The sequence below is a fragment of the Brachyistius frenatus genome, unplaced genomic scaffold (genome assembly GCF_029030835.1).
Source record: "Brachyistius frenatus isolate BFR_SWC_R1_liver_20210118 unplaced genomic scaffold, ASM2903083v1 Contig_36, whole genome shotgun sequence".
NCBI lineage: Eukaryota > Metazoa > Chordata > Actinopteri > Embiotocidae > Brachyistius > Brachyistius frenatus.
The window spans coordinates 1,063,293-1,088,813 of record NW_027210635.1 but is presented as its reverse complement, the minus strand read 5'-3'; the positions used below and the strand labels follow the sequence as shown (position 1 = coordinate 1,088,813).

General features: G+C 42.9%; 1 protein-coding gene across 7 annotated transcripts in view; it reads right to left on the bottom strand.

Moving 5' to 3' along the window:
- LOC138622418 (microtubule-associated serine/threonine-protein kinase 1-like) overlaps positions 1-25,279 on the bottom strand; it is a 45,872-nt gene extending 20,593 nt beyond the window's left edge. For 3 of the 7 annotated variants that reach the window (XM_069701200.1, XM_069701202.1, XM_069701205.1), the window contains exons 1-5: positions 24,104-25,279; positions 15,148-15,179; positions 4,643-4,737; positions 3,001-3,076; positions 1,149-1,221 (exon numbers count right to left, since the gene is read on the bottom strand). In XM_069701200.1, the coding sequence (XP_069557301.1) occupies positions 1,149-1,221; positions 3,001-3,076; positions 4,643-4,737; positions 15,148-15,179; positions 24,104-24,142 (315 nt within the window). In that variant the 5' untranslated portion in view covers positions 24,143-25,279. Of the gene's footprint in view, positions 1-1,148; positions 1,222-3,000; positions 3,077-4,642; positions 4,738-12,769; positions 12,930-15,147; positions 15,180-22,028; positions 22,088-24,103 lie in introns of those variants that run through there. The other 4 variants (XM_069701206.1, XM_069701207.1, XM_069701201.1 and 1 more) reach the window with 3 other exon arrangements.
- Between the last annotated feature and the right edge of the window lie 242 nt (positions 25,280-25,521).

Here is a 25,521-nt window from a genome sequence, read left to right as displayed (position 1 = left end):
GCCACACCCCGCTGCTTCTGTAAACACCCGACAGGAGAGGACATACGTGGAGGTATGTTTGTGTGATTATTAATATTTTTTATATAGAAACAATTTGACTTTGGTTATATGCCAATGCCATCAGCATGTTAATCCCTTCAGCGGGACACGTCGCGGTACGCTGCTCGTATTTCCACGTTTCCCGTCCCGCTGGATGAAGATGCAGCCTGTTAGGAAATGTTTGTGCCGGTGGAAAACGAGCAGCACATGTCACTGGAAGGATTAGCACCACTTGTGGAAAACAACAGTTGTAATCTTGTTAACTTTAACTACGTCGGAGACGGTACGTGCCGGTGGAAATACGGACAGCTTACCTCTATATGCTGCTAACGGGACCGGACCGGCATTGACAACGTGAAATATAACCGAAGTGAAAGCCGTGCTGTCACGTTTTAAAGCATTTCACTGGAAAAGAGTGATATAACCTCAGCAGACCTGTAATGTAGCTCAACACACGGTCCTCTGTTGTCGGAGGCAGCCGGTTGTGTGTCTGCAGCCATGCTGTGTGGGTCTGAGTCAATCCACCAATAGAAACTCCGTATCCAGCGTACGCCCCGCCCACTACATCCAACTCAACTCCTAGGTTTTTGATTTGAGAGCAAAGGTTTTCAATTTGCGGCCAAAAAGTCTAGTTTCTTAACAAAAGTCTTAATTCTGTGACCAAAACTGTAAGAGCAAATTTGTTTGCAATGCAAATAATTTAATTCTCAGTTTATATTTATAAACTTGATTTTTAATTGCAGTGTGAGAAATTCGCTTTCAAAACTGTTTTTTTGTTGTTTTTTGCTTGCATAATAAAGACACATAAATACCTTCATAGTTTTTCTCCCAAAAATCACATCAGGACATCACCTGCCATTTTATTAGGAATAGTAAAACCAATGCTATCCAATAGCAATAAAACAACACCAACTTATTGCAGGACTATTGTATAAGACTTCAGTTTAGCTGCCTAATAAACTGGCAACCGATTCCATTATTTAAATTGAGTTTTCTGCATATACCTAAGTGCATACTACCCTTCTTGATAGTGTAGAACCGCTGATTAGAAAGTTCAAACTTACATTAAATTAAATATATTATGATAGAGAAGGAGTGATGTTATTTACCGTTGAGCTGGGAGTGTTGGTTCCATATCCAGAAGAGGGCAAAGACGCTAAAGACCAGCGTCGTCCATCCGCTCTGCAGAACACACAAATGTCGCATTATTTAAAGTCCACTTTAAACCCACCAAAAATATTTTGTTCAAGCTGACATTTTATGAAATAATAAATGTGACTGTGAGGCAAAACCCTGACAACTTAATTTTACATAGGACACAGACACATTTTAACTACAGCTCCACTAAAAAAAACAAAAAAAAAACCTTCAGCAGCCCAATGACTTGTTACACATTTAGTTTGTCCCTAGAGCCTTCCTCAGTGAGGAGAGCACAGAGGGTTCATTCAGTTTGCTTGTGTATGCCTCAATCGCACAGTGACAGGCAGGCAGATGGATTTGATAAATGAGGACAGAGGATTTACAGGAGCTCCTAGAGCCTCCACTCCCAACACCGTGTCTGCCTGACGAGAGACAGAAGTAAATAACGGGCTAATTGCCCTTCACATACATCTCTGCTTTTAAAATGCATGAGAGTGAAGCTTTAATACACACATACAGCCTCACCATTATTTAACACAACTACAGTCACTCAGGTTTCTCTTTAAACAAGTGCTTCAGAACTGTCTAGTGACTTTTTCTACTTATTATTTTATCAACATAATTCAATATTTACTTTTTTATCTGAGAAAAATTGCCAAAACAAAAAATGCATTAAATCATTCAGGCTTAGGGAGCTACAAAATAATGCACAAGACTTGTTCTGATGAATATTCACAAATGAATGCCCCAGCTGGCTCAGGCAGACAACTCATGTCGGCCTATAATATATATCCAATGCACCCTTTTAGCGGTGCTGCTGCAGCCCCAGTAGTATCCACCTGTAGTCTGTGTTCTGATTCTCACTCCCCACTTTTGTGCTGAATTTGGTGCTTTCTTGCAAGGAGTGACAAAGTCAGAGCTTAAATGGCAAATATCAACGGTCTACATGCTGTGAATTTACATCTAAATCTATTGGACGTGTGCTGAATGAGTGAACAACAAGTATTTCTAATGTTTATGGTAACAACATCCTTATTACTTTAATCTAACTATAGATTCAATATATAATAATATTTTTATGGGCTGCTGACAGATTTCTGAACGTGGCAGCGTGACTTTGATCCCATTTAGGAACAAGAGCATTAGAGAGGTCGATAAGGCCGGGCTGACACTCGTTCCGGTTCATAACTGAGGTGTTGGGAGGGGATTGAGGTCACGGCTCTGTAGACCCGGACCTGGGTTGGCAGGAGGTGCCGTGATGAAAATGAAAAGGGGTCTAATCTAAAGAGTAAAAGCACACTATCGTCTATAATACTATCGCACGCACGTTACGATTTCCACTCACTTTAAAACAGACTACTATTATATATGCATGAGTGCAGGCAGCAGACATCTTTGTAACACGCTAAGCAACATTAAGAGCTTCTAATGCACACATAAACATATAAACAGATGCACACCCGTGTACACAAACACAGTCCTCCTGCCTCGTCACTGAGGCAGCGTGAATAAACACAGAGGTGCTGGGACTGTAATGGCTTGGCCCCGTCATACGTGAGTCAGCCTGTTACGCTGCGAGAACCTGCGGGGCTCCCTGCTCCCCAGGATGTGCAAGACCTCTCACAACAACACATCCACACCTCCCCGTCCTCTCATGCTCACTTGTCCTCCCTCTCCTCCCTCCGCCCTTTGTCTCACGCTGACTTGACTCCTGTCTGTCCCTATTTCGCTCCCTGTCCCTCTCACAGCCCTGGCGCAAACACAACCGAGAGTAAACGCATGCAGTCACATTGGACATATGTAGTGCCGTAAAGCAGTGACCTTCTGGAGGAGGCGAACGAGAAGTGCGCCGGGTTGCTGGGGGAGAAGTTTCGTGGGCTGTCCAGAGGGCTGCTTCCTGGTGAGACAAGAAACATGCGCAGAGGATGAGACACAAAAGAGGGACACGTGTGTAGGAGAAAGTTGTACTGGCATGACGTAGCAATAAAGGTCTTTTATCCTGTGACCAAATGACTCCAGAGAGAGCAGGACACCCTGTGAGGTGCAGCACTAAGGCTGACTCAGTGATCCCCTGGTTCTGGACTGTGGGACTATTCACTGTAAATGTGGGAGGCTTTGAAGGGTAAAATGGTGTGAAATTGATTAAGATTTTTCCAAACCATGAGGGCCTAAAGCCTAAGATTGATGATTTCACTGCCTTGTTCTGTAGAAAGTAATGTGAGATAAACAAACCGAGAGATTTGACTGGTGACTTTTTTACGGATGACTTAATCAAACCTGCAAATTTAAGGAGACAACTCAGGAGAAATGTTCACAATCCTTTCTTCTATTAGTTTCCACAGTTTGGGGCATAAAACTAACTAATGAGCTCCTTAATCAAGTCCTGGTGATTCCAACTGAAATCAGAAAAATATGCCCAGTTAAGTCAGCTGAATTATTTAGACACTAAGACAGCTTCTTATGAAGAGTTAGTTTCTGTGGGAGCTCTATTTCAGTATTCAGCTAACTAAACATATAATTGGATATGCTTTTTTGCTGTCTTTCCAGGACTATGATGAGAAGGTTAATACCATTTAGTTTTCAAGCAGTTTAGAGGGGGAGAGTGTATTCTAGGTTATTTTCAGTAGCTACTATTTACATATATCCCTTAAATGTCTTACATGCAGACAAGGTTGTGCACAGAGATAACTCCGGTCTCCAGTTACCATAGCACCTGCAGCTCAGATATGTGGCACAAATTAGTTTACAGAAATTGAAAGTGGGTGACGTTGAAATTTGGCATTTGCTTAGGTTTGGCAAATGTTGTATTGGCTCGCTGACGCTGATTAAATTTTCTCCTGCGTAGCAAAAATACACCCCTTAAAACAAACATAACAGCATGGAAGAGACCTAGGTATTGAAATTTGGTTCTAAATGTCAAGGTAAGCAAGTTATGCAGACTGTTTCTTATCCGGAGGCAGTATTTTCCTGTACTTTGTGCTGGTTGCCTGGAAACCCCATTGTAATGACCATGAACAATAGACCTCATAATTCTCTGTAAAACCACCAACATGTCATAGTCAATTTTATACATGTAGAAAACATGACACAGCAACTGAATTGGCGCGCTTCAGAGATGCTGATGGATTTTGTTACATATAAGAAAAAAAGTCAACTTCTTCTTTCAATGAATTGGATTTGAGTGTATTCTAATTCATCTGAGACTGGTTGCTTTTAAGAGAGCAAAAGGATTGACCAGAAAATTAAAACCACTTTTTGAAAGATGATTCACAGTCCAATAATTTCCAAAACCAAGGACCAGACTTTTATTTTTGAAATATGGACCACTGCAAGATACCAGAGAAGTGACTTGAGCTTAGTGCAAGAAGTCTTAACAATAAAAAGTCTTTGCCGAGTATAATTTTTTTTATAAAATCGACCATGTGAAACTCATCGCTGAGGTGTGATGTCTAGCTGTGCGTACCGAGGTGTCCAGGGAGGGGCAGAGGGGAGTGCGGGCGAGGCAGCGTGGGAGACGTGGTCGTCAGGATCAGGCTTTTCCTGTTGCTGGTCCGACAACTGCAGAGAGAAAGAGAGCAAGATGAATGTAAACATGAGAGGATATTTCAACTGATGTATCCAAGTTACAGCAGCAGAGTTGTGTTTGAGAAGTGTAATCTTCTCATATATATATATACACACTAATGAGCTCCTTAATCAGTCCTGGTGATTCCAACTGAAATCAGAAAAACATGCCCAGTTAAGTCAACTGAATTATTTAGACACTAAGACAGCTTCTTATGAAGATTTAGTTTCTGTGGGAGCTATATATATATATATACACACAGCTGCGTGTATAGGAGCAGGTGAGGCCGACACGTATGAATGTATGGCTCACTGCATGAGCACAGCAGCGATAAAGAGAATTCAATTTCCTCCGTCATCCATCGTTGTCTGCCTCCTCTCAGCCAAGATAAGAAACGGGGAGAGAAATGCTGGAACAAGTGAGAGAGGGGTAAAGTTGGAGGGAAGAGAGAGTGGCCACGAGCGAGGAAGAAGAGAAGGGATTTAGATGATCATCGTAAAAACATGGAATTAAAAAAAGATTGCAAAAACATCCATTTTTCCATGACCTCAGTTAATTACGTTTAAGGCATTTAATAGCAGCCAGTCAGCACCACACTGAGTCACTTTAATCTGCTTGTGGACTCCACACGCGTTCACGCTGCACATGATATTACTGTATCTAACTCACACACCATTACGTGGTAAACTCAGCATGCTTTCTGCATTTCTACATAAGATCCACTTATTTTGACAGTCACACCGCAGTGGTGTAATTCAGTTCGAAGGCTATGTGCCTTCTAACGCGCTTTGATTTTCAAGGCTGGCGGTGTGAGAGGCATAAACAAATGCAAATAAAAACAACTGGGAACAAAGAGGAGAGAACAAACAAAATGCAAACAGCACCATCTCACCTTATGTTGTCACATGAAGAGGAATGCTGGTTCCCCGCCTCTTTCTTTCTTAACAGAAACGTCACATTTCCATCACTATTTCCACTTCTTTTTCACAGTTTGAGATTTGACTAGCTCTAATCTAATGACGTCATGTCACCCTAACCCCTCCCTCTCCTGCAGTTTAATGGAACACGAGTGGAGAATTAGCATCATTAACTGTCTATCTCGAGGAGCTTAACTTCTAATGTTGGACCGACCACGTAGCGATGAGCAGCTATTGACATGAGCATCATGGATTAGTTGCAAAGTCAAACACCACAGCCAATAATTCATTCCTCTTATGCATGAGGTGGATATGTAGGCTACCGCATTATTGAGCTTTTACTGTAATGGTAGCATTAAATGAAGTGAAAAATAGATTTGCGATTATTTGTAAGACAATTAATTGTCAATTGAAATTAGTGATCGTCGATGCCCTGATCTGACCAGCAGAAAGCTGACGTTTTAGCCGCCTCCCTGCTCATCTGCTAATAACGCTGATCGTGACGCTGCCATTCATTATGATTTCAACTCCATAGGCCTCTATAAAGTAATACAGTAGGGTCACAAACCCGAGCAAGTGCTATCTGTTTTCATCACTTTATCTGCACACAGGATTCCCTGATCAATCAGATCTAGAACTAGGTGTATGGATATTGATCACACACGCCAATAGGTTGAATTTAAAGTGCAAGACAGATAACTGCTGTCGTGCCATTTTACCTTCGGAACCTCGATCGATTATATCCCGACAATCACTGTGAAGCTTTTTCTCTCCGCAGTAGCATAATCTCACGTTAGCACACACCCGGGCCGAGAGCTGATCCCAGAGATACCAATCATCTCATTGAGTGTACGTCTCAGAGTGTAGGGTTCCACATAGACTCAGGCTTTTCATCATTTCTTCGTCAGAGTAAAAAGAACAGGAGAGAGACTAATACAAAGACAAACTCAGCAGCAGGACTATTCATGGTTAATGCATTTTTTCAGTGCTGCAGGAAATCAATGGAGGCCAGCTGTTAAAATAAAAAAAATAAAAAAACAGCGCTTGGCCTTGAATTTACCCCGTAGAGCTCACAAATAAAATGCTGTCAGTGTTCAACGCCATGTGTAAACACGTAGACACCCACCGGTGTGTGTTTACTACACATCCTGAAAGATCTACAGTGCTGATGCTGATGCACGGTCCAAATTTCAGAGTGAAGCCCGGGGCCTGTTACTTCCTGGATGGTCAATGAAGATCAAGAGTGGAGGGGTGGGAGGAGAGGGAGAGATGCACTCCACTGCACTCGGTAGATCTTTGCTGCACTGGCCGACGGCCGGAGAGAAGGATGGAGCAGCAAGGGGGAAGATGTACAGAGAGATAGGGGTGAGCTAGAGAAAGCATGACATTAAAGCAGAAGACGGTAAAATCAAGCCCTCCGGGGGGGGGGGGGGGGGGGGGGCAAATTCAGGAGAGAAAAAAACGAGGAAAAACAAGCGTTAGATGAAGGAGGGTTTAAAGGGCTCCCAGTGGTGATCACCGCCCACGCACACACAAGGTAAACATGACCCAGTTTTCTCCCTCATTACATACACACACACATTCACACTTATATCCATATTCATGCATGACTATGTATAAACACGTGGGGGAGATATCGTGTGCACTGTGAGCACGAGCACATGACACAGACGCGAAACAAAGCCAGACAAACAGGAGACTTCATCCGCTGCATGTTCATCCTCCTCCCTCTATTTAACAGCAGGGGGACCATTAATATTGATCAAAACCGAACCGCCCATCCACATGACAGTCCACAAATGTAGCTGTGATATTACAAAGTCAAACAGAAGCAGATCTGAGGAATGGAGGAAGAAGAGTTGTAGCAAACCACAGAGACAGAGAAGAAAGAGAAAGTGGTGGTTCAAAGAGAAGAAAAGAGAGAAGGCGGAGGGAAGCTGATGAGGAGTCGGAGGAGTCGGTTTATTTACTTCCACAGCATGAGGAGGGAAATCCAACTGACATGTCGGTGGAAAATACTGGTGACATTTCAGGGAAAGGCTGAAGGAGGAGGAAGCTATCGAATATTCAGTGTAATTTCCTTGTCCAAATAAAAAATCTAGATTCTGATTTGCTTCACTGTTTTAAGTTTTATAACGACAATTTATTCCGGGAACAAAAGCCAGAGGAAATTTAGCTGGAGAGGAGGGAGTCGAGGTCACGTGATGGCTTGTTGCTACGCAGTGTGTGTGTGGCAGGGAGCTTCTCTGATAACGCCGACAGGGGACCACAGAGAAGGAGAGGAGAAGGGAAAGAAACACTGCTCATTACTGAAGTCACTTCAGTTCGAGGGGGGGGGGGACGACAAAGGATGAGGGCGGACACACAATAAATGATTTAATGGTGACATAATGTTAAGCAAATCACCTGTCGTTGGGAAAGTCATTCGGTCCCATGCAGAGTGACATTCAACCACCAAATTATAACAGGCTTTAACATGACAGCAATTAAAAATATGGAAAAGAAAAGACCAGCAATATATATATATATAAAAGGATTAATAGATGCTTTTTAGAAGAAGAGAGTTAGCAGCAGAGGGCGGGGGTGAGGTGGGGGAAGTGAATCATGATCTCACCACAAAAAAAAAAAAAGGGAAAAAAACAGCATGGCATGCAAACAAACCAGCGAACCAAATGGTAGGTTCTGACAAAAGAACATGATGTAAAAGGGCACTGAGAAGGAAAGAACAACATATGTGCGGTATGTGCACTGTAGGTGTATACACACATGAACGTGCTCAAATTGCAACATCTGGACGATGTTCTCGTGACAGGAAGAGAACGTTTTATTGTGAAACTGTGCAGTGACAGAATTCGGCCACTGATTCATTATGACGGAGTCTGCTGACTCATTTTAAAGCAGAACCTCTCGAATACGCACGTGACGGCTCCGTACGTGATGCTCTGCTCAGTGAGCACTTTCAGGATACATCAGAGCAGATAAACACACTGTTAAATCCAGAGCTGACACTTTATACTCTTTACAGGTTTAGAAAAGTGAAGAAAAAAAATAAATCATGGCCCGTACACAACGCTTCAGTGTTGAGAATGTCAAAGCTTGACGGACCTGCCGTGCCTCATTATGAATGATGAAATACGATCAGACAACCACTATTCGGGGGAGGAGATTATTGAGTGGCAAATTTACAATTATATGAAATAAGGAAAGCAAGAAAATTGCTACATTTAAGAAACTAGAACCAGGGAACGCTTATACAGTATAAAATTAATCGATCATTTATACTGATTATTAGGCATTAGGTTAAATAATGTTGACTCTTGGACCATGCAGGGTATAATATCAGGCCTTAATATATTATATAAAGCGGGGATAGGACAGTCTATCGATCACTATTCCCGTGAATAAATCTGGCAGTATTGTCCACTGGGTCACATGATCAGCAGTAAAAGGCAGGGACAGGAGCTAAACTGGTCATGGTGAGGGGCTGAGGCAGAGCAGACCTCACTCAGCTCCATCTGATAACCCCTCCCTCGACTACACGGAGCATTACATCAGCTATCAAAATCATTGCCTGGAATGACAAACAAGAACCAGGAGAAAAGACTCTTTCATTCCCAGTTTCGTGAACTGTGTGGGTTCCCAAACATCCCTGACAAAATTTCAAAGCCCCTCAGCTGGGATGAAACTGTTTTCTTGAGGGGTTTTTTTTTTTCCCCTGTAAAGGGTCCAAATCTTCTGCCTCACTCTGTGGAACTACACAGCAGCTGACAGTAGCAATATCTATCAAGCGCGAGTAAATGTAGTGCCATCCATTAGCCTCAAAAGTGTTTTCCTTGCGTAACAGAAGCCCTGAGAGGGAGACAGCGGAGGAGCGGAGGGATCAAAGAGAATACGACTTCCATTACTCTAACAGGGAAGGAAAGATGGTGCCTTTTACTGAAATCAGGACTTAATAGGAGCTGTAGCACCTATAAGCTTTTGGGTATTGAACCCTGGGCTCCTCTTGGGGAAAGCCGCAGCACTTAGCAGGATAGACTGCACCGTCTGCCTCAGGTGCCTCGGCCTCCGACTGACCTCCTTTGGTTTTCTCAAAATTGGTTAAGTGAGGTGTAAAGGCTGATTAAGTTTCAAAGGAGTTGTGTTTATGAGCAGAGGGCATGGATATGGCTGAGTGCATTCTGGTGATGCAAAAAGCTCGTTGTGATTATGTCTTTGTGTTCATGCTATCTGCCCTAAACCACAGCGCACCGGAGACACAAAACCAGAGGGAAACACAAACACAAACACATTATTTCTTCTCACCAATTATTTAATCTGTATCCGACTCCCCACTGACTTTTAGCATCTGACCCACTCACTAAGATCTGTTACTCTTAGCTATGGTCACTACATTTTGTCAGGACAACAAAAATAACAGTGGCAGATTCTTGATGTGAAGTAATTATCATAGTCTAAAACAATGGATTCAGTCAATTGGACACAAACACAGGATTCTCATTTCTAGCCGGCAACTGCCGATTAGAATAAAATTTGGTTTCAGTATTGAAAAGGTTAAAAAAAAAAAAAAAAAAAACAAGACACAATCTTCTTCGCTCTTTGTAAGCTGTGTTGCTCATTGCAGCTGCATGCATTCTGGCTTCAGCATGTGGAAAAAGTCAAATCTTCATAGACCTACTGTGACTAAGGTATGAATGGACAGCTGCTGTCAAAAGAGGTTTAGCAGACAGAGAAAACATGCTCACTCATATGTCATTGACTCCAACACTAAAGCTAACATAAAATCAGTTCTAACCTTAACAGAGACTGAACCTTCAAACAAAATATCAAACTCACTTTTCCAAAATGTCCTCCCTCCCCAAGGTCTGAAACTCAGACTGGTCCTCACAAAGATAGACAAACAAGTCCACGCACAATTTCATGATTAAATGCACAGTTCTGTCACTTGACGTGCAGAAAAAAAAAACATAAAGAAAGACGAAATGAAAGTGGGATGAAAAGAGAAATAAAGTACAGGAGAAACAAAAGATACGAAGAACAAGTGAGAGAGAGGAGAATCAAAGCTAGTGTGCGTGTATCGCATGCTCACGTAACCTTAGTGAGCTGGTCCCTAATGGAAGAGCAGACACAGATATCACCCCTGGGTCCCGCGTTCTTTCTCAGCCTCTCCTCCTTTCACCTCCTGCACAGCCTCTTTCTTTTTTCCACCTCTTTTGCTTTCATCATCTTAATCACTCTGTCCCTGGTCCTTCTCTGGCTGTGAATTTTCCTCCTCATGTTATTGTCTTACAGAAATACATTGTTCAGCAACTGGAGGGAAAATATATTGAACTGATCTCTCACCACGCACTAAACCCACCCTGCATTTTATACACATAGGTTAGGTTAGGTTAGGTAGTTACTTTATTAATCCCCGAGGGGACATTTTTTAAAGCATGATTCCTCTTGGGTTTGAGCAGCACTGTAAGAGTGTAGCAGGCGTTAAAAAGACTGAGACTCTTGGCATTTTTTTTTTCCATCTGCCTGCCTGCCTGTGTGTGTCTGGGCTCAGGTGGGCCGGAAGGAGAGTCTCTCCTGTAATAGAAGCCGGTTTAATCGCTGATCAGCAGGGGACAATGAAGTCACTCCAAGAGAGACTCAGCATGACAACTACTACCGCTGCTGCCGAAGAGTAAAACTCCTGGTGCTTAAATGTCAGCTCTTATTTTCAGGGTTTTAACATTAGAGTGATTAAAACTCGCACTTGTTAGCACAAAGGAAAATGAGGCTCATATTATTAATTTCAGAAATTGTTTCACTTCCGAGCTGTCATGCTTCACAGTATGATTGCTACAGCTGACAGGGATTCAATATCTTACACAGGAAAGCTACCTCTAAATAATGCACTCGATCGTCCAACTTCAGGAAACATCTCTCCGCAGCAGTGAATCACACTTCAGAAAAATCCATCTAAAACTCGTCGTTCTGTCTGACTCATCTTTGGCCCATGTAATTATTGACTGATCACTTCAGACGGTGAATCAGTCTACCAGCAGCTTGGCCAGAAATGTCACTTTGATGAGTCACTGATGCAACTGTTCAATAACTTTCTGTCAAGTTCACATCAGGTTAAACTCAACCAGAACCGGGGTCAAATACTTATACAGACATAAATCACTAGAAATGATCGGCTCAAGGTTTTTTACTAAGCTTCATTTTCAAACATCCACACATTGCTCATGTTATTGCGGTGAGTATATTTACAGATCCTTTTGGTCTAACTAAGAGTTTACTGCTTTTACATTACAGAGGTATTTTTAATATAATGGTGCTTTGAGCTAAATGAGGTCAGCAAACTAACATGCTGAAAATGACAATGCTAACATGTTGATATTAACCAGGTACCTTCTTCAACCTCTTGATTTAGCATGTTAGCATGTTAACATTTGCTTTATTAATATAAAGAACAGCTGTGGCGGTCCATTCACAGGTCAATAACAGGACCACTGCATACATGAAACACATGAATAAAGGCATTTAGCGGCTTCAATAATCTGATAACATGACTCGTGATGTCACTAGAGTCAGCATCAGTTGAGGCTGAACAGGAAACTTTAACTGTTGTGAAAACATTGACTTGCTGGTGGCGTTAGATGCAAAGCCAGGAGATGAGTCAGCAGGATTCATCCTCTGATGACAGTGAATGTCGGTGCAAAATTTCACGGCAATCCATTCAACCATACCGCCCCTGAGGCTAAAAAAAAGTGATCACATGTGTACCGGCTCCATTGAAACACTTATGTACTATTGACAGCATCTTATGCAAATTTGAAAGATGTTGCATGTTTTTTTTTGCACGGCGTCTATTACGACTTTAAAAACGGACTTACACACAAGCTACCACAGAGTGACATGTTCACTCAGCAGAAAACAGCAGGCGTCTAAAATCACGTAAGACACACAGGCGCACACACGACCATCATCTTACACGCCGGTAACTCTGACTCCTTGTAATGTTTACTGCAGACACTGCAGACTCACACAGAAAGAAGAGAGAGGACTGAACGGACAGAAAGTCAGTCCTACCACACCCCGCTTCACACAAACCAAATCATCACTACTCTGCGTGTACCTTTTAGTGCGTCGGAACATGTTGCTCGCTGAGTATCTAGACGTAGCTCTGAGCAACGGCAGCAGCAACGGCAGCAGCAGCAGTAGCTGAGCAGCGAGGGAGAGCAGTCAGAAAGCAGCACGTCTCTGGCAAAATGTCATCACAACGCAATGCAAACTGTAGCTCCCACAGCCTATAGATGCACACTGGTGTCTGAGAGTCTGGGCAAGTGTGTCCGAGAACCAATGGAGAGGGAGGGAGAGAGAGAGAGGGAGGGAGGGATGGATGGAGAGAGAGAGAGAGAGAGAGAGAGAGAGAGGTGGGTCTGTCTTTTAGAGAGGAACAACAAAGGGAGGCAGGGGATGGTGGGTCATTTTCTCAAGGCTAAGGTGCCGCGGTACACAGTGGTAGTTTTGTGAAATACTTGTCCTTCTATTTTGTGTTTGTCTGTGCGGTGAAAGAACCTGATGAAAGCTTTTACTGCGGGCTATTTACACCATAAATGAATAAGGAGGGAATAAAGGGATGACAATTTATCTCAGCGGAGAGTAGAGAAATGACTCTGGGACAAGGTTATGTGGACTGTTAAAAAGATTTTGAATGGAATCAAAGATAAAAGATCAAAAGCATGGCTGATGACAATTTATGCCAAACATGCACACAAACTCTGAATGGCTGTGTTTACCCATGAATGGAGGCAGTAGGCAGATTGAATGTGAAGCCAACTCCACTGAGCTCATCTATAATGGATGATGGGCTGATAGTGTCCTATAGAGGGAGACGGGATGTGATGCGAAGGAGACAGCGACATACTGCATCAAAATGGAAACTGTCTCCAGAGAGAGAAGGGCACGGTGGTAAAATTGGGAGGCGACGGTGGGAAGGGAAAGACAGCGGCGAGATGGATCGGAGAAGCCGGCCTGGACACAAACTGAGTTGGTCTGTGGCTTCGTTTCATGTTTGATTACCCATGATGACTTGGGATGAGGAGGCAGGGGAGAGGAGATGGACAGGACAGGGAGATGGGACGAGAGAGGAGGGGGCTGCGACGAGATTTACTCAGTGGAGCAAAGAGATGGTAATGAAACATCCTAAGAGGCTCATTATCACACTTATTATCACACTATAGATCGTATTTGATACTCTCCTCATGGGACTATAGAGACATCGTGCAGGTTTAGATGGTTTACCTGACACAATTTTGCCTTGTGTGTCAGTGGCTGGGGCTCAGATGGGAAAGTGGGTTGCTCTCTTATCATAAGGTTGTTGGTTGGATCCCCTGTTCCTCCTTTCCATTATGCTGAAGTGTCCTTGCCAAGACACCGAGCCCCAAGTTGCTCCAGGTGGCAGATGAACACCTTGCATGGCAGCTCTGCCACCATTAGTGTGCAAGTGGATGAATGGGAAACAGCGTGAAGCGCTTTGAGACCACTGAGGTGATAAAACACGACATAAGTGCAGACCATTAACCATTTACCATCACTGTTAAGTAAATATGAAGCAGAAGCTCGTTAGTTTAGCACAATGACTGGAAACAGCTATCCTGGCTCTGTCCAAACAAAACCATCAATCAATCAGATTTTAGTTGTGTAGCATTTTCCATACAAATACCATGTAACACAAAGTGCTTTACAGTAAAAACAATATACCTCCCCCATACACACTGCCACCTTAAAAAAATATAGACACTTTCTGCATCATACAAAGACCTTTAAAGGTCACATGTCTTCCTTAAACCTGCAGTGACTGATTTGTGTGACTACCTGAAGGCAGCTGAAACAACCCGTGACTCACGACCTTATAAGGATCATATGGTGGACTTGGTGCTTATATTCTGCACATCCAGCAGTTCCAGAGTAACATTAGAATATATTTTTCTGCTCACCAAACAAATCTGAAACGGTGAGGGGTGGAAACAACAGTGGAACATAAATGGATTAATGACCAAGCAATGGGAAGAGAAGAAAGAAGATACAGAGCGAGAAGCTGAGCAAGTGGAAAAGGCAAAGAGGCTCTCAGCACCATGGACAGCATCCACAACTCCCGGCTGGCCTTAATCAGACTCCGACACACTCCAGCGTCACTCCAGGAGGCCTCCACCCTCCTTCAAACAAGAAGCGCACACTCCACACCACAAGCAGTACTGAAGCATCCTCAAAGCTTTCAAACAGAACGTGCAAATCATGCTGATGAACCAAGAAAGCTCTGCAGTCTGATGAAAGCTCAGGAGGAGAGACCTCGCTGATGACCGAGCAGCTGCACAGCAGCGTGGTGTGGTTATTTTTTTTTCTTCATGGAGAGACCCAGCCTCTCCCTTGAGAGGAGAGTGATGACAGGGGCGGGAGGGAGGAGAGGGATGAAGAGGGACGAAGGGAGGAGTAAACAAAGGTGACACTCACCTGCTGTTTTTGCGAGGCAGGGGCAAGTCCTTCTGGTAGAAACACAAAGACGGAGAAAGAAAGAGAGATCAGGTACTGACAAATACTACTATACACTTTCACATGAGATAATCCTTTAAAGTCACTACTGCCATTTTGAGAGCATCTGCCTTCTTACATTTGACACAACTGGGTGTTGGGACGTGACAAAAGGAATCTATATTCCAAGACTGAGGTACACATGAACGGCAACTCCCAATGTGCATTTCAACAGGAAACATCCAATTAAAAATGATGTAGTATGTGCTGCTGACTCGAGCGGAAGATACATTTTATGGTTGAGAAAACTCAACAGGATGTGCAACTAAAATCAGCTCATTTAAAATTTGTGTTCTCTTGTGTGTAAATTCAGCATCTATCACCGTGGAAAAGGAAACGTGCTACCACTCCCATTCAATTTGTGCTTTGAACTGGCGTCTTCTCCAAAGGCAGCTGAAGCTCATGGGTCTGCATAGACCGGTCTGCCATTGTACACAAGCACAGACAAACACAGCTTCTAAGAAATGTAGTTAAAATAATTAAAACTAACATAACATGAACTTGTAGGCATTCTTTTTGAGAGTCACGTGTGTCTGTGTTGAAGAACATTAATGATGTTTAAAAAAAAAAAAAAGTAAATGGACACAGAATGAGCCCCTCTCACTTTGCAACTCTATTGATCATCTGGTAGGATCTGTTTTAATACAGCACTTCAACATGTTCTGACATACAAAGCTAAACAGGCCAGTTATGCCTTGTTGTGGCGACAGTCAGTATTTTGCTATTTTGGAGCCAGAAATGACCGTATTTGGACGAGCTGGGGAGGAACAAGCAGTGAATCTGACTCGATATGATTGGGAACCCAAGAACACAAAGCCCCGCCCACCTGCCGCTAAACCTGACTGCACCACAGGACTGTCAATCAAACAGACACGCCCCCAAGCATACCTCTCTTTGAGGCCTGATATCTACTTATTGATATTAATATTTTCAGATGGACCACCAGTAAACCAATAAGAAAGAGGGTCTTTACTGATTGACACCATTATGACTTTTGTAAAAAATTTATTGACTTTGTATTTCATGAGAGAAGTTGAATGGGAGTCTATGAAGCCAGAGCCTTTTTGGAGCCAACCCCTCGTGGCCGTCTGTGGCATTGCAATTTATGGCATTTTTGCAGTAGCCTCACTTTTCACACCTGGAAACTATACGTCCACTTGTATGCCTTGAACTCGATGTCTCATTTTCAGCCACAGTGGTGCCACAATGTGGCAACAGGGCATTTGCGTGCACATTGTGTCTTTGCATCTATGTTTGTTTTCACACCTGTTTTTCTGTTAATTTCTGACATTGCTGTGAGCCCCACCCTCCACCCCTCGCGTCCTGAGTCCAGATGGACGGGGAATACTCGGCTGACACAGCATCAGACACTCAGTGCACCAAACAAACTCAGCACAAGCCGATCCAGATCTCATGCCAGCACAGCTTGGCTCTTTACAAACCCTTCGCTCTGGGATAGAGAAGGACAGGAAGGGGACAGAGGGTGTGAACAAGGGTGGGGTAGAGGGTGAGAGGTGGGTGGTCGTGGTGGTGGTGGTTGGAGGGGTGTGGGGGGAGGGTGTGGGGGGTGATTGGGCTTTCATGCCTGCGGCCGTCACCTTGAGCCCCGTGTATTCTGGCCTTCAGCTGTGTGTGCTTGCGTGTGTCTCTGCGTGCATCACGCAGTTAATGAGTTTCTCAGATGTGAGCCAGTATATAGTAACACAAGAAATGAATGCATTTGCCGCCTCACACCTTCTCCTGTCACACGCAGGATAGTGCTGTTAAGGTAGCGTTAGCGTCGCATTGACCTCCTGCTAACCTAAGTCAATAGAATTATTAGGTTAACCTTCAGATAAGGATCGGGTGTGTGAATGAGCATGTGCGGACCTGCTGCCATTGATATCTACCGAAGCAAAGCCTATATTTATACTGTGGCTGCCTGAAAGCTCTGTAACACAAGGACAAACCTCTGACAAAGCAGAGTGTATTTATGTTGTCGGTCACCATCTACAAGGTTGACTCTGGATAACAACGACCACCAGAGGAGGAAGCTGAGTAGTGAGACAACTCGTGTAGAAAACCCTCATCCGACAAGAAAAACAAAAAATAAGAAGCTTGTCTTTAACTCACCTTCGGATCATAAGCAAGTCAAATGCTGTTCGACTGCATGTCCCGGGGGTTCACATGTTAGCAGAGACGAATAAATCCCTCTTTACAAGGACGACTGAATATTCAACCCATTGATCCCTTATCACTTTGTCCTTCATTGATCTGGCTAATTGACCCCGAGTTGTCAGAGCCGGGGATAAGATGACTTACAAGAGCAAGAGGCATCAAGAAATCAGTGGTGAGGAGGGTTAACTGTACAAATAAAGCCAGAGCAGACATGACAGCCACTCAAACAAATCCACACCAGACCGTACATCTCAGTACATGGAGGCAGCAGCAGGGCTGTAGTCAGGATTTTTGAAATATTGAGGTCATAAGTTTAGGGTCCTCCAGTGTTCAATTTTTTTTTTTGTCTGCAAATATTCACTCTCTTTATGGCTTAAGGAGTCTGCCTTTATGTCCACACTATGATAGCATGTTCAATTTTGAAATAACAATTAAGATGAATTTACATGACCTTGGTGATCCCTTGATTTTTTTTCTCTGGCACCACCATAAGGTTGATATTTGGTCTGGGTACCAAACTTTGACACTTATATTGTAACAACCGAACTGCTCCAATATTATCAAGTATAAAAAAAAAATACCGTGTCAAACTTGTATACAGAATTTACACCCACACTTCTACGTTTTAGTTTTAAAACGCATTATTTACCCATAATGTTTACACACGAATAAATCTCACCGACGTCAGTGATCCAGTGTTTCCCAGAGGTCTAACTAGGCTCTACTTAGGCGGCCCGCCCACGTATCACTTTCTTACATTTGAAATAAGGACTTATTATTTAAGATTTATCTTAAATAATAAGTCCTTATTTCATTGTTTTTAAACACATTTTTATCCACATACCTATTTGTGCAGCAGCAGTCCTGCTGTTAGCAAGTCTAGCCTTCGTGTGAGGTGTTTAGGGAACATCTGTAAATTATAGCATCTACGGATAGCGTGAGGGACGTTTAGGGGACATCTGTAAATAGTAGGCTAGCTACAGAAACTAACCTTGGTTACAGTCTCCTCTTCTAAACGAAATGAAAACTAAAGATTCATTGCCTATACCATGTAAGAATTTTCTTTTTGTTGAAATGAATTGTATTATTGGCGGCTTTAAAATTTGTTCCCCATTGTATTTATGTTTCTCTAAAGTTTTCGTGTATCCATCATCAAGTCCAAATTTATATTTGCTTTATATAAATAACTACAAAACTATGACATCTGCCACAGATGAACTTTGTGTTTAGGGGTAATTAGCAAATGTTAGCATGCTAATTTGGTCAACTAAAAGCTTAATTAACAACGTAAGGATGCTTAACTCTAGCAGCCTAAAATCCCTAAAGTCTCTAAAACTTGACCAGACCACTACAGATTATTTTTGTCATAAATTGAGCTGACAATTTTAGTTAGCCTTTAAAGAACAAATAAAAGAGAAAAATCTTCAAATGTCAAATCAAAACCTGCCAAAACATTAGAATACAACGAGGGGTCGCTGTGATAACGAGTGAAAACATCAGCATCTTGCTGTGAAGAGATAAACAAATCCTCAAACTGGATAAGGTGGAACCAGCAAATGTTTCTTATTTTAAAGAAACATTTAAAACAAAGCTGCTGGTTAATAATTGATAAATCAACTCATCATTTCAACCTTACAAACAGATGTCAGGTCAGAGGTCTTAAGTAGGGTACCATGTGGCTAAATGCAGGACAACAACAACTAATCACCAAAATGTCATAGTTTTAGTTTGAATTTATGTGCTCTCAGTAAGAGTTACTGTTTTATATATAGTCATATAAAAAAAACTGGTCGGTTTTGTGTCAATACTTTATTTACTACAAAATTAAATACAAATGCATTAAACCTATCAGAGGAGCAGAGCGGACTGTAATTCTTTTGTTCAGGCATGTCTAGACGATAAAAAGACCAGCTGGCACACTAAACAAAGTGCAGCCTTCTATTGATGTCTGGCAGAATAAAGAGGCACCATGAATGCTTCCAAACCTCTTCCCCATATTATTTTTTTCCCCCCAGATTTAAGCTTCCACACAATAATAAATAATTATAACTGCAATGAATGCACGGGGGCTGTGCTATAGTGGCTCAATTATTAAATCCTCCAATGACATGGCCTTTATTAACCCAGTAGAAATCCCATTAAAGCAGTGCTCTGTCACCCTCACTTACATATTTATATTTCTCAGTAATCACTGTCACATAGTATCTGCCTGAATTTCCCTCATAATCCTCGATTCCCTTTCTTTTGTAAAAAGGTCAAAAAGTGACAACTCATTTCCTAACTTCATCGCTGGTCACTGTGCCAGGAGATGAGCGCATAAGTCTGCTTCTAAATCTGCCTTTGTGACTCACAGTATCACCATTTCCACAAAGTAAAGGATAAGCAGACAACATATCATTAAAGAAACATGATCCTCTCTCCATATCTGAATCCTACAACATGTCCTGAAGCCGGGACTTAATTCTCCTGTGGTATAATTAGTTTGTCAGGATGCCGTGCTCGTTGCTCATTGCATGGCTGCATTCCCCACATCGCCGCATGTACAAAGACTGTTTTAAAAAGCCATCATGTGAGGCTGATGTTTAGCCGGGTTCCCACTAAATGCTCTGTGAGTCCCACTAATGAAGTCTGGTGGTGGTGAAAGGTGACTGACAACAGATGTCACAAACGTGACATGGCCACCGATCACAGATTAGAAAGCCACATAATTCCACGCTACATTTGCTCCCTTTTCTGATGGAGGCGACTGCTCTTTTTATCCAGGTTTAGCTGCGTCCTCTGGGGGAGAAAGCTGAGGATTGAGTTTATAAACGATTGTCTGATCCCCTTTAGTCTCGGGCTGTCACACTGACGGGTGAGCATGAGAGTGTGTGTCCCAGTATTTGTCATCATCCCACTGTCTTGTGTCTCAATGTCTGTGGTTTATGTACAAGCATTTTGCCTCCAGATTCCTTCAAGTGTTTACGACCATGGATTAATGCTGGGCTTTTTAATCTCTAACCTGCAGATAGCCTATTTCTGTCAAAGCATGTTCGCTTTGACAACAGATAACCTTGTTTATGGTTCAAATGCTTCACTCATAATTTATCTGTGTGTGGGTGTGCACACTCTAGAGGCTTGTTTTTACAATTGCCTCGTTTTGAGTTGTTGTCGTCCTCGCTGCATTATTTGTTAATTCAGTCAGTAAAAATTTGCGGCTATGAAGAGCATGTTAAAATTTAAGTTGTTTTCCTGATTGTTTGGGATGCTGCTGTTTCACTGAGGTAAAGTCAGTAAGGGCAAAATGTTTTGTATGCAGGAAGGAAACCAAAAGAGACTTGAAAGGGCAGGAAATTCTGTCTCCTGGTAGACATTTCCCGGCCATGTGATCCATCAATAAAAGCTCCTTTGCTGTTGTGTCCTTCGAGTCATGTTGGCTGCATTAAAGAAATAAAAAATTTAAAAAAACTGTAATAATGAAATGGCATTAGCGGAGCTCCATGCCTATAAAGCACATTGCTCCTTCACTCTTCAGTCGTGATGCACCGGCCAGTCCAATAATTTTGTAGACACGGTGCAAAGAAAAATGGTGGGGGAGCTGGCCAGGAAACGAACAACGGGGATCAATCAAGGAGTGCCATCCTGCCAAGAGACAGTGCCCGGACCAGCCATCATCTACAGCAGTGACTGACTAATGGCCACTGGTCTGATGGATGGAAAAGGCAGAGGGGCTGATAAGAGGGGGGATGAGGTCAGAGTGCTACAGATAGATGGTCTGGTGCTCTTCATTTTTTGCAGCCATTTTTTTTTTTTTTATAGAAAGTTTATGCAATAATGAGTACTCAAAAAAAAAAACTAAAATGTATATAAAATAGAAGTCAACGTCTGAAAATAACTTTTTCATAAAAATCGAATGGTTTAATGGTTCACTTTGTAGGATTTAGTAGAATCTATTTGCAGAAATGAACTATAATAATTCATATTATAGCCCTTCATATCTACATAAGGAGCTGGTCTTCTTTCGCAGAGACATCATGTTGCACCACCATGTTTCTACAGAACCCCAGAAGGGACAAACCGAACACCGACGTGAAAAAGGGTCTTACGTGTTTTTCGTGCTTGGAAGGGGCGTGGAAGGGTTGTCAGGAGGGTATCTATCCACAACCTCACCACTAGATGCCACAAAATCCTACACACTACTCCTTTAACTAGATCTTCTGCGTAACTTTACAGGAATATAACACCAACTCAGCAGTACGTCCTAACGACTCAGCAGGTGCTGAAATAAAACAAACAAAAAGTATTGGGGGGGCTCGGCGCTAATACTAGCATGCCGTGCTAACCAGTTTACAGTTTCTGAGTGGAGGCTAAGTAGCCCAGCATGCAGGCTTTTACTTTGGGAGTAAAAGCTATTTTCTCATGCTCCCAAGTTCCCCGGCTCAGCTTAAACCTAACTTGCAAATAGCCTGTGTCATAAGCGAATAAATCTTTTTCAGGGGCCCATTATGTGCTATTAAGAGCTGTAAAGTAGAGGAATGACTCAAACTTAACAGCATGATGGGTTCAACCACTGTACCAAAGAAACAAATGGCTTAAAATGTCTAACAGTTGATAGATAGCTCTATATTGGCTTATTGTAAAAGTGGGAAAAACAGCTCTTTTATTACCATTAGTTGACTATAGAGGGATATGATGGACTCCATTCCAGTCAGATAGCTGTTAAACACTGCCAAAGGAAACAGAGGCCAGTGTTAGAGGCTGTTTCCATGACAATGTCCAAAATTATTTCATCCTCATTTGAAAAATGACAAAACTTTCACTAGGATGGTGGTCTGATGATTATAGTTTCTAAGTCTTTATATAAAAAGCAGGGAACATTACATATTTGGTTAAACTAAACGACACTTTTCTTTTAAAAATATTTTACACCAATCAATCGAAATGATTATTATTTCTACATATTCTCTGTGTCTGCTGTGTTCCAGTGAGCCAAAAGGAGTCTGCAGACTTACAAAGAGGCACAAAGATCATGATCGTTTCATGTTCGTCATGTTGAAGCAATGCATCATGGGTGTGATCCCTGACCCCAACTGCAGGGAAGTGGGGTGTGTCACCATATGGTGCTGGGAGAATAATTGTGTGTGTGTGTGTGTGTGTGTGTGTGTGTGTGTGTGTGTGTGTGTGTGTGTGTGTGTGTGTGTGTGTGTGTGTGTGTGTGTGTGTGTGTGTGTGTGTGTGTGTGTGTGTGTGTGTGTGTGTGTGTTTAAAAGAGAGCGGGTGACTGTTGGGATGATGAGAGCCAGGGGATCGACAAGGCAGCTGAAAATGCAGCCAATCACATGTCAACACACAATTTCATGGACACACATAGCCATAAAGATAATACATACAGAGAAACTAAATTGCTTAAACTATAAGTCTACACACACACACACACACACACACACACACACACACACACACACACACACACACACACACACACACACACACACACACACACACACACACACTGTCACACACTCATAGCCACATTCCATCATCCAGCTGGACTGCCTATATCTATAAAATGCCAGAGACTTTGTGAGTCTGACTCGATGATGATTAATTCCCTTGCAGCTCCTGTCATACATCACAGCAGCAGAGCAGTGAGCTGAGCGGTGGGGATGATGAGACATGAAACCATCAGCACACCTCTACTACTAATCCTCCCTTGATTCCTTTATACCCCCTCTCTCTCTCTTCACTGTGATAGGGGTCAACTTGCCTCGTTGACAATTTTTCTTTTTGGTGAGTAAAACCGGCAAAATATGAACTGATTGAATGACAGAAAATCAAATGCACACACCGTATACACACACACACACACACACACACACACACACACACACACACACACACACACACACACACACACACACACACACACACACACACACACACACTTGCATGCACTGAGGCCCGCAGGACACTGCAGGCTGCTCATCTCTTCTCAGTTCACTTGACTGAATCACACAAAGATGGAGGGGGCTGTATGACCCGTGGTTAAGCAGGCTGCTTCATAATGGATGAACACAGCCTTTTGAACACGTCAGATCGGTATGCATGAGTGGCCATTCATCTTGTTAAAGAGACCATAGTGTACGTACACTAAACCAAATAAGCATAATCCCAAAATTGTACATGTATTTATCTGAAATTACTGTAATAATAGGCTGTATTTAATATGTTGTTATGATGTCCCCCAGTGCTCCCAGTGTTTCCCAGTCTCATATCATAAATCTGATTGGGTTTTGGACTTTTGGTGGAACAAAGAAAAGCTGTTTGAAGACATCACCTTGGCCCTGGGAAATTTTGATGTTCATTTTTTTTTATTTTCAATGATGTTTTAAAGGCCTGATATTCAAGGAAATACAGGTAATCAGCAGATGAATCCATAATGTAAATATACAATATGTGCTAGGATTGAGTAGACCAATAAACTGCATAAAAACTAAATATAATTTCTAGACTACAGGCTACTTTAGTTGGTCTTAAGTGACAGCAGATTTAATTAATAAAATGAATAGGTCACTATCAGGTAAAATCAAATCAACTTGAGTCTCTGTGGACTCCTGGTGTCATTAAATACTGTCTATGTGGCCGATGACAATGAAACAATGGGAAAGGTTTTTAGTTAAGAAAACGATGATGTTCAACAGGAAACAGAACTCGAGACCTCTGCACGACCGAACCAGCTCACCTGCAGCCTCCGGCGCCGTATTATCCCCGAGTCATCCATGGCCTAATGAAGTGCGGGGCTCCTGGCGGGGATTTCCCCTCACTAAAACAATGCAGTTACTCTTCGCTAATCTGTGTTTCGCCCCAGCAGGGTTGCGGCATCCGCCGGTGCTCCAGTTCACACCCGAACTGCACAGCTGCAGCAGCAGCAGCAGCAGCGGCGTCCTGGCGCACTCGGAGCCAAAGAGGCGCACACACTCACAGAGGGAGTCCGGTGTCACGTCAAAGAAGCCCACGAATACATACACATGTCAAGCGGTTCCATTCTCTCTGGGTTAGAAATGTCTCTCAAAAAACACTGACAGCGGTTCTCTCAGGTCCACTTGTGACCTGTGTCCTGTGTCTCTGCTCGCAGTCATGCTGCCGTCTCTGCGGTCCGCGTTCCTTCTCGGAGCATCCTTGACATTTTGCCAGAGGTGTGAGAGCTTTGATGCTGTCCAGCTGAGCGACCGAAGGCCTCAACAATCACTGCAAACGCAATGTCCATGTGGGATCAGCCGATCAAACACTGAAGCCAAGTTCCTCTGTTGTTTCACAAGAATCTCCCGCAGAAACGTGAGCCTTTCTCCACATTTAGTCACAAAGGACAGCGTGTCCAAAGCTCTGCGAAGGCGAAAACAACCAGGCGATTATCTTACACATTATTGCACCATGGTAGAGCTGGGCTGCTCTGAGACGCGCTTCATCTCCGAGCTCCTCGGTCGGGCTGACATTGCTGCTGATTTCCCGGCGAGGAGCCTGTCCGGTTCCGTAAACATCACAGCAGAGCGTGTCCCTCCCTGTCGTCTCTTCAAAAACACACAAAGTTCAAACTCTTATCCGTTTCATTCATCCAGCCACTGCACCTCCATCTTCAAAAAGTGGATACTAGACGGGGCAACAGCAGCAACGCGATATTTGTAACCCCTTCCTGGGATTCCCTCTCGCCCCTCCTCCTACGCGCGCGGCGGATTGTCTCTCCGGATGAATGGAGCAACACGCGACCCCCCCTCCAGAAGATACAAGTCCGCATATACGATACCCAGTTGTCAGCTCAGACATCAGGGATGGTCAAGGTAATAGCTGTGGAGCTCTTATTTCCTGAAAAACGTATAGTTCGGACAGACAAAGTTCTTCAGCGGAGTACATCGATGTGTGAGTGTGTGTAACGAGGCCTGAGAGCCAAATTCAGCACCACAGACAGCGACACAGGATCAGCAGTGAAACAGTGTGCTTCAGGTTACTGTAAAATGTGATTAGATGCACTGTTGACCATTTCAGCACCAGACACCAGAGCACGATTTGATTAAAAAAAAAAAAAAATTAAAATGTATGAGAAGTTACAGCATTGGGAGAATTTAGCTCTAATTTATTCCAGTTTGACATAAATGATGAATAATA